We start from the raw sequence: 9403 nt of genomic DNA, 5'->3' as shown, positions 1-9403 counted from the left end.
GTGACGGCTCACGTGGGCCTGTCCCCACCACCCTTGACTCAGCTAATTCCCCTTTGCCTAAGATGTTGACCAAGCTCCTGCTGGTGCTGTCCAGGCATCAGCAAAGGCAATGGGTCTGAGTGGCAGAAGACGTCCAGGCCCACCATGGGTCTCTGTTCCCACCACCAGCTGCCACTGAAGCATCTGGCTGTGCACGGTAAGCACGGCTGAAGATGGGCATTTGGATCCCGGCACCGAGCCCAGTGGTATCTGACCTGCATAAAAGTGGGATGAATATCTGTACCTGCTTACTGGGCATGTTTTGAGCATCCCATAATTAATGTTTGCTCAGCAATTGAGTCTGACAGATGCTTAGTGTTATTAGCAAATGATGAGTAGCTGATGTTGCTGCTACGTCAAAACACCTAATTTCAGCATCTGGACTGAGTGAAAGGGCCAGGGGCCAGACTGCCGGTGCCAAGACCCTGCCAGGCTTTGCATCTTTGGAGGTGGCTTCCTAACGAAGCCCTGCACACAGGCATCCCTGCCCTGCCCCGGCAGCCCTGAGTTTGGATCCACACGGTGGCCACAGTGGCAGGGACAGGACCTGTGCTGGTGGCACGGTGAGGCCAGCAGCTCTCTTCGCTAGGGCAAGATGTGCAGAGCCCCCAGGCCTGGGGCAGCAGGAGTGGGCTTGGGGACACGGATGCAAGAAGATATTTTGGGGGCCTAATTCAAAGCCCACTGAAGGTTTCTTGTGTATTTAACCCACCTTGACGTACCAGATAAAAGTGCTGGATGTCCGTAAAGGAGCACCAAGTTACCCCAGCCCTCCTCCCACACTGCTGAACACGGGCGTGAATGACAAGTCCTCACACGAGGATGCTCATTTATTCATTTACTTATTTGTTGGGGGGAAGAAAGCATTGCTGAGAGTGATGCTTGTGAAGCTTTTAAAAACCCCGACTTTCTGATTACATGAAGATTAAAAAACTGAAGCCACTGTCATCTTTTTCTCCTCTGTCCATAATCCCACTGCCACCCAGCAGGCACTGCCCTGAGCAGCCAGTTTGTATTTTTTTTACCAGGCTGTTCTGGGGAGCTACCAGGGACGTGGGGTGCCGTGTCCCTGGGCAGCACAGTGTCCTCTAGTGGCAACCGCTCACATCCAGCTCTGGGGAAAGAAACCTGCAAATGAATCTTGGGGACTGCTTGATTCCCAGGAAAATTAGGAGCAGACTCCAAATTGCCACAGGAGAGGCATCGCTGCATGGGTGGGTGGTTTGGTGCCAGGCAGGGTCTAGAGCACACTCACGGACCCCATCTGCCTTGAGCAGCCACACCGGGGACCCCCACCCATGGCCCTGGAGTCCCATTTAAGCTCAGGCTGGGCACACAGTCCTGTCCTGGCCCCTGCAGGGCTGCCTGCAGCCCACAGCCCCGGCCCTGCGTGGCTTGTGCTGTGGGCAGCCCATCTCCTGTCCTCTCTCCCAGAGGCACATTGGAGCTATGAGGCACCTCTGGTGCCTGGGTGAACCTCAGAGCTGAGTGTCCTACGGGTCCAGGTCTCCTAAGGGCACTCTGTGAGCAGCCTGCAGGCCTAAGGAAAGGTGACATGTGCTAGAATCTCTTCTATAAGGAGGAATAGCTTGGGCTTGCTTTCTTCAACCTCATCATCCATTTCTAAAAAGTCTGTATGTCCTTGACAGCTTTGAAGCCTTTCTCCTTCTGCCGAGTTTGGATGGAGCTTCCTAAAGGACTTGCTAGCACATCATCCTCCTCAGGAAACCAAGCTGAGTGTGTCTGGTGACTCAGGGTCTTGAGGGCTTCCTTTAGGCAGAGGTCCTGGGAATACATCTTGGAGGCTGTGTGAGCACAGCCAAAGCTAGCATTTTTAGTGCTTGTTTTCAAGCTTCCTTTAGCTCATGTGTGGGGCAGTAGCTTTGTTTATTTCTTTCCAGAAGCGAAAAGTCTCCAGGTCCTACAGGGCAGGTAGGTGGTAGCCCTCAGTACCACAGCAAAGGTGCCCTTCCTTCCTGGAGCAGTTGCATCTTTTGGCTTTATCCTAAGACCTAAAGAACCACTTATTAGGAGCAGAAATGAGGATCAAGTCTGCATGGTAGTCCTTGCTCTCATGCAATGCTCTCACCCCCTTTCCCTGAGGTTTGCTTGCTGTGGGTTAGGAAATCCTTCCCTCTCCACCAGGTTTGCCTTCAACTGGCCAGGTCCCCTGTGCTGCTGGGAGGGAGGACTGCTGGCCTGCAGCCCATCAGCAGCAGGAGGGGACCCAGGCAGAGGGTACACCCACATTTCGAGCTCCCTGGATGTTATGAAGCCCATCGTCAAAGAAAATGTGGGGCTGGATCTGGGCGAGGATGGGGCCCTTGGGAGCCCCGTCCATGAAGAAAGCCTCGTCAATGGCCAGACCCCATTCCCGGAGCGTCTTGATGGCTCGGATGCCCATGTCCCGGCCGCTGCGGGCAGTCACCAGGTAGGTGCGGATGGGGGATTTTTCCTGGCTGAACTTGTTGCGCATCTTTCCAAGGTGCATGGCAAAAGCCTTCAGGGGACCCTGGAAACAGCAAGACACTTGGGTGTGGGTGGGAAACAAGGAGACATCTACATCTGCCTGTACAAGCCACTTGTCCCTCTTCCATGGTTTCTCAGTGCTCTGCAGAGCACAGAGTTGCCTGTGGGGTGCAGGACTGGCAATGCTGGGACTGGTGCTGTGCACTGGGGTGTTTGGGAGGAAGGTGAGAGTTGTGGTGCTTATCCTAATCCCAAGGTGACCAGGAAGGTACACCCCAGTGAGCAGTGCCTCTGGGTCTGAGTCCTGCAGGGACTTGCACAGCAAGAGGTCCCAGCCTACAAAAGGTGACAATGGGGGTAGCCACAACCCTGGATGTTTGAGAGGTGATGCTCACTTACAGGAGACATCAGGCCAGATCCATCTCCAGTGGGACTCCAGATCAGGCCCACACCAGGGACCAAGTGGTGGATGCAAAGGGAACCTATAAGAGTTTGCACTTTTTTGGCTACTCATGGCAAAGCTCTAGCAGGAGAGATGCTCATGGTGGGTGCAGAGCCTGTGGGTGGCCATGACAGTGAAGAGTCTTGCTCACCTCTCCCATGGGCACAGCCTCCATCGCCCGTTCGTACTGCACTGCCCCCTCCAGCCCCTGCTCCCGGAAGACCTGGTCTGTCTCATCGGAGAAGAGCACGGCATCCCCATCGAACACCACGCGGAGAGGGGTGCTGGGGGCCTGCACCTCTTGCTGGAAGACAAGTGCTGCGGAGACCCCTGTGAGACAGAGCGAACTGGGACTCAGGAGGGATACCCCCTCCTGGGGGCAGGTCCTCCCCATGTATCTGCTGTGGCCCCATCCCACACCCCAATATCGGGATCTCAAGCCAGGGGGCTTTCGGTGGGGCCAGCCCAGCCTCTCTAGGGCTGTGTTATCCCCTGATGGGGATGGACAAGAAAGAGCTGCTGCTCAGACACTCATGTCTGCAGAGATACTGAGCTCTGCTAAGAGGTGATGGGTAGTTGTGTAGGCATGAGCAGCCCTCCTCCTGGTGCTCGCTCACCCTGCCAAGCCTGGCTTTAATGCCCAGATTTAGCACCTCGTGCTGTGAGTAATAGGGACTGGCACCTCCACTTGATTGGGGTAATTGGCTTAATTACAGGTCTTTTCCTACAAGCTGCTCCCTGCCCGCCCTCATCCATGGACCCAGGCCCCCGGATGAGAGACTCTTGTCAGAGCAATGATGCTCTTCAAGGAGGCTCCAGGAATGTGCTGTGTAGCAAAGGAAATCCCAGGCTGCAGATGGCTTCCTTCTGACCTTGAAGGACCTGAGCCAACTGACGTGCTCATACCCAAGCAAATTAATAAGGACGCAATTAACCCCATTAGAGCTGTTGGGGAGACTGCACTCCTTCTGATGCAGGTCAAGCATGTGCTTTCATCTATCATGGAGCAGATGGTAACTGCAGGTACCAAAAAAGAAAATTCCTATAGCAACCTCACAAAGCCCTGGGAATCACTGATGTACTCGCTTTGATCCAGGGTGCAGCCATGGGCATCATCTTTGGTTAGAAAGGCTTAAATGTCAGGCAGGGAATGACCAGCCCGTGGCAGAGCTATGGCCAGAATTATGCATAAAGAGCTTGGTGACTTGTGAAGGCATCTGAGAAACCTTGGTGTATTTGCAGGCTACTGGTGGTGACAGAGATTGAACTGTGCAGAACTGTAATCAATGTGCCATTCACCCCCTTGCCCATGTGGGAGAATGGGCTCTGGCACTGCCTCTTGGTACTGAGCTGCTTGGGAAAAGTGTGGTGGGTTTGGGGACATGAGATGGAGGGGACAACGTACCTCTCCGGAGGGCGTTGCAGACATCTGTCCTGTCAGCTGAGAGAAAGAGCTTGACCCCGTGGGACTTCAGGTACTGTGTGGAGTCCTCATCGCTGACAAAGCAGAACTTGGAGATCTCCAGGCCTTCGGGTCAGGGGATGTGAGCAAAGTCTGTTATGGGGCAACATCCTCCTCGCCGCACCCACCTCTCCTCCCCAAGTCTCGGTGTGCTTTGCTGCAGAGCTCAGGGCAATTAATTCCCAGTGCTGCGTGGGGAACCCACCCATGTTCTTGCTGCATCTTCTTGCCCTTTTGCTCCTATGAAACTGCAGACTGTAGTTAAATATACTCCATCCCTCCTTTAAATGAGCCTTCCTGACAGCACTCTGGGATTTAATTTTTTTTAAAGAACTCTGTTTCTTTAGTCGCTGCCTGAGGATGCCCGGGCTGTGCAAAATGCTGACAGACTCCCTGGTGGGAAGGATATGGCTGAAGGGAGCTGGGTGCCACCAAGGAGCCTGTACTCTGGGCAAGCTGCATGGGCCTGGCAGGAATTGGGCTTATTTTCAAAATACCCCCTTCCCCTTGTATTCCCTGGCTTTGTATTTGCCAGTGATGCTCCACTGTGGTGCCTTATCTGTTTCACAGCCTCCCGGGGGGAGGGGGTCCCCCTTACCGTAGTGCTTGGTGCTGTTGATGATACGCACTCCGCTCTCTGGGCTGTTGTTGGAGAGCACCAGGATGTCGAAGAGGTCCTTCTCTGCTGGGTTGCTCTCCAGGATCTTCTTGTTCACATACTGTGCTGCCTGCGAGGTAAAGATGAGACTTTTTTGAAAGGGCATGACAGCAATGGTTTGCTGAGGCTCTTCTGCACTAACCTTAATGGTCAGTGGTTTGTGCTGCTGGATGTGGCAAGGCCAGCATGTCATGGAGAGCCAGACAGAGCAACCATCCTGCAAAAGCCATCGCCAGAAGGGCAGGGAAGAGGATACCCCACCAGGGGGCGGGTGGACATGTGGGACTGGTGAGGAGCACAGGTCTCGATCCCCTGCAACAAGGCCAAGAGGCCAGGACAGGCATATCTGCACCCCATGATGGGAGCTGAGACCTAAAGCTGGGAAAGCTGAGCTTTCCTCCCATCCTGCGAGTGTCTGCATGTGCCCCTGACCAGGCGTGGGGCTCACCTGGATGAAGGCAAAGGCTGTGCCTGGTTGCAGGGGCTTGTCTTGGTTGGATTTCTGGTGCCTTGTGTACTCCTCCTTGCCCTTCTCCAGGTAGAGCTTGTGCTCCTCCTCCAGGTTGAAGATGGCTCTGGTGGTCACTGCAATGACCAGTGCCTCACTGGGGTCTTTCTGCAGGACAGGGAGAAAAGAGGGGATAAGGGACAGCAAAAAAGGAGCTTGGGGAGGTGGGGTGGGCAGGGGGACACAGGGCTCCACTGACCAGGGCGGTGGGGTTGGGCATTGGAGGCATCACCCATGCGTCACCGTTCCTGATGCCAGAGGGCCTTTGGAGAAGAGGTACCAAGCCCAATCTTCATTTTCAGGCCACCAAGGATGAGGCAGGCAGTTGTGAAACCCTAACCTGTCTGGTAAGTGCCATATGCTCTGAGGAGAGCTCACACCAGCGGGGATTGCTTCATAATTTTGCTGTTTGTGTGCACAGCACAGCCACGGCCAACTCTTAGTTCTGAGCTAGGCACTGCTGGGTTTTACCCTTCATTTGTGTCTGTTCTGGAGTGTTTAATAAAGTGTCTATATATGTACAGAAGCTGTTGCTTTCTCCCTGGCTGCTCCAAAACTTGTGAGCAAATGCACCCATCCAGTCCATGCAACTGGAGGTTCAGCCCATGTGGAAATCACACGGACCTCACTGGGACAAGGTGCCCAGCAGCCCTGGGACAGGCCACTTCTGCTGAAGCCTAGACACAAGCAATTCAGGCCACCGCAGCTGTGGGCTGTGGTGTGTCCTCTCCTGCAGCGGCATTTCAAAACTTGCTTTAGAAATACAGGATGTACGTTTTGTAACGAAGAACCTTTTACCTGTTTCACATCAGTGTTTATGACTGTGCCTTCAGGCTCTGCCATCTTCGATTTCCAGCCTCAAAGAGAAAGTATACAGTTAAACCAATACATTATAATATTGGCTAATCGAGAGAGGGGGAAGAGTGGAAAGGAGAGAGGGGACATCCTACCCACGAAGCGGAGCAGTCCAAATGAATCTGCTTCTGCTGGCAACAGCTTTGCTCTGAGAAAACCTAGTCTAAAAATTCCAGTTAAATATGGAAAAGTAGCTTTTCAACCACAGACCACTGCTTTTTGGTTGTTTGTTTTTTTTTTTTCCTTTTTCTTTTTCTCCTCCCTGAGGAGTATTTTTCTCTGGGGGGAACTGCTGAAAGCAGTTGTGGAGCTTTTTCCCCAGCAAAATAAGTCTGTCTTTAAAAGCCAAAATAGGTCAGACCTTATGGGTAGGCTTCTAGTTCAGATCCTTATTGCCTTTCTTGCTACTTTTGCTTGAATAGTGAATTTGTATCCACAAATAAGCAAGTTCACCGCAGGAGCAGCTCATTTGCAGCTGTAAAAGGCCTGAGTAAGTAGAGATGTGTGGTGAGGGCTTGGGTGCAGGACGGGGCTGGTCTGCCCCTCCACAGCCCTGTGAGCCAGCCAGCCACTCCACTGAAGGTCTTGGTGCAGGCTGGGCTAAACCAGCTCTGGCAGATGAAAGTCTTGGAGGAGGGGGTTACAGGGTCTGCCTCTGCCTAGCAGCTGAATCATAAATCCCATTTATTTTTGCATACTCAGGTCCCGTGGTTTCTGTAACCACCACGCTGTACACTTCATTTCTATGCACTAGTCAGTGTTAGAAGTGGACTCTTAGGATTCAGCCTGTAGAATGGGACTGCTCCCATTCCCACCAAGGGGGATCCCACAGGGGTTATTCCCACCCAGCAGACCCTACAAGGACACTGCAGGGTTTCTCTGAAGAGCAGAGGCAGCTATGACTGCTCTACACAGATGTGCTGGGAATGGCAAGGGGGTTAAATCCTCATTTACCAGTTCATGTGCTACCTAGTTAGTGGGCTGTGGGGCTGTGCAAGCACAGACCAGAGCCAGTACGCAGTGGGAAGGCCAAGTCAGGGTCTCCAGGGAGACCTGTCTTTTGCCCCAGTTTTCTTTAATTCATTTTTATTATTCAGGGACTGCAAAGTGGTGCCTGGGGTGGTAGGAAATGTGCTTGGCCAATGCTAGCCAGGAGAGCAAGAGCCTTGCCATGGGGGGCTCAATGCTTGCATGTGCCCTCTCTGACTGCCCGGGGGTGGAAAGCCCTGCCAGCACAGCTGCCCCCCAGCCAGGGGTGCCTGGAAATCCAGGAGATGCTGAGCATCCCTCCGCTTCCTCCACCCACACCCCGTGCTGGAAAGGGGTCTCCTTCCCGAGAGCAGGGCAGGGGGTGGCAAGCACCAGCCCCGCTGAGCAGGGTGAAGCTTTCCTCTGACAGAATTTCAGCCAAATAATTTTCTGAAAGTGAAAATTAAACGAGAGGAGGCAACAGAGCTGAGCAGCCCTTCCTGGAGGGAGAACACCGCCTCCAATTTCTGCTCTGTTTTCCCAAGCGCTGCAAACCAAGTCTGACTTCTGCTTTCCCTCCACCTGCCCCTAACAACGGCGGCACTGTGTAGCACAGAGATACCCGTCCCCAGAAGCCTCCGCCGCCAGCACCCCCCTGCACGCAGTGCCGGACGCACAGGAAAGCCTTTCGGGCGGATGCTTGCTGGTCCCGGCAGCCCAGCCTACTGCTGCGCAGCACGGCGCAGACGTTACCCCCCTGCACACAGATTTTGCTAGAGAGAAAAGGCAAAACTCACCGCGAGCGCTGCCTCTGCTCCCCAGCGCAGCCTGTCCAGCGCCAGCATCCAAACTTTGTCCAGGATGCTGCTGTTTCTATTTCCCCCTCCCCGTGCTGTCGGGAAGCAGGCAGGAGCCAGACTGGGGTGCAGCTCGTCTCCCCGGTGTGCTGGGATTTGTAGGCAGCTGGGCAGGTTGGCGTCGTGCCCAGGCCAGACTGCATTTCCCAGCTGGCGCCGCACCGCCGGCTCACGGCCGCCCAGGCCTGGCCACGGCCACGGCCACGGCCACGGCCACGGCCATGCTCTGGGAAAGGGGCTCAGCCCTGGTCCTGCTTTTCGGGGTCCCCCAGAGCTTGTGCTCACTCGCCGCTCGCTGCCCACAAGTGCTGCAGCGATGTCTATTTCTGTAGCTGGGGTATTTATAGCATGTCTCCAGACTTCTAATTTCCCAGCCCTTGAAGACATAACGGTTTGTTTTCAACTGAAAATACAGGGGTATCTGTCCAAGAGCAGTTGCAGCGTATGCAGGCAGCTGCAGGGAGCTGGGCCAGGGAGAAGGGCTGGTGCAGAGCGTGGCAGGGTACACCCGGGGCTCACCACGTTGGCACTTCTACTGTAGCGTTTTTGAGTCCCTTCTCCCTTGGTTTCTGAAAGCCACCTCTTACACACTGCCCTGAGCAGGCGTGATTTTGGGGCTGGGAATCTTGCTTTTCCGGGTAGGCTGTGCAGCTCATGGTGCTGGGGTATTTCAACACCCCCTTTTTGACCAGGAGTGAGATTTGGTGAAATTGGGGAGGGGGGGGCGGCGGTGTGTGGGTGTGTGTGTGGTGTGCAGCGAGGGCTGACACAGAGAGGCAGCTGCCATCCTGCAGCTTTTCCCTTGCCCAGCCAGGGCACATCCCTGCCCTGCTGCTGGGAGATGGCCCAGAGCAGCAGCCTCCCCAGCCTGGCTCCTGCCAAAGACCAAACTCACCTGTGTTAAGGCCAAGTGGCCATCCCCCTGTGTGGCACCAGGTTATCATGAGCATCACCACATCTCCCAGTGGGCTGCACCTGCACCGAGATGCTTGCCACTAGCAAAGAGCTTGTCAAAAAGGCTACTGATATGCTCAGCTTTCAGCCCGCATATGCAACCCCCCTTCCCCTGACTGATTTTATTGGACGTGTTCCCTTTTCCCCCTGTCCCCCTTATGCATTTCTCCCACACATCCTCCGGGAAGGC

General features: G+C 54.5%; 1 protein-coding gene across 2 annotated transcripts; it reads right to left on the bottom strand.

The window, feature by feature from the left end:
* Positions 1-869: 869 nt before the first annotated feature.
* LOC113481189 (cytosolic 5'-nucleotidase 1A-like) lies at positions 870-8543 on the bottom strand. 2 transcript variants are annotated; one of them, XM_026850625.1, is made up of 7 exons: positions 8200-8541; positions 6377-6435; positions 5519-5686; positions 5011-5140; positions 4356-4478; positions 3102-3280; positions 870-2551 (listed from the first exon to the last, which is right to left on the bottom strand). In XM_026850625.1, the coding sequence occupies exons 2-7, from the start codon at positions 6419-6421 to the stop codon at positions 2249-2251; spliced, it is 948 nt and encodes a 315-aa protein (XP_026706426.1). In that variant the 5' UTR covers positions 6422-6435; positions 8200-8541; the 3' UTR covers positions 870-2248. The 2 variants fall into 2 exon arrangements, with proteins under 2 accessions (XP_026706426.1, XP_026706425.1); XM_026850624.1 differs by lacking the exon at positions 6377-6435 and having other exon boundaries at positions 8200-8543.
* Positions 8544-9403: the final 860 nt, after the last annotated feature.

The sequence above is a fragment of the Athene cunicularia genome (genome assembly GCF_003259725.1).
Source record: "Athene cunicularia isolate RWA chromosome 5 unlocalized genomic scaffold, athCun1 chr5_part2, whole genome shotgun sequence".
Lineage (NCBI taxonomy): Eukaryota > Metazoa > Chordata > Aves > Strigiformes > Strigidae > Athene > Athene cunicularia.
Note: the sequence above shows the minus strand (reverse complement) of the source record. Positions and strands in the feature narration are given on the sequence as shown.

Bases quoted from the DNA above. Each gene is read 5' to 3' on its own strand.
- LOC113481189 (XM_026850624.1), bottom strand. From the start codon at position 8,247: ATGCTGGCGCTGGACAGGCTGCGCTGGGGAGCAGAGGCAGCGCTCGCG. The intron at 4,479-5,010 runs GTAAGGGGGACC...CCTGACCCGAAG, and splicing joins CAACAGCACCAAGCACTACG to GCCTGGAGATCTCCAAGTTC. The intron at 2,552-3,101 runs GTGAGCAAGACT...TGCTGTTTCCAG, and splicing joins AGGCTGTGCCCATGGGAGAG to GGTCCCCTGAAGGCTTTTGC.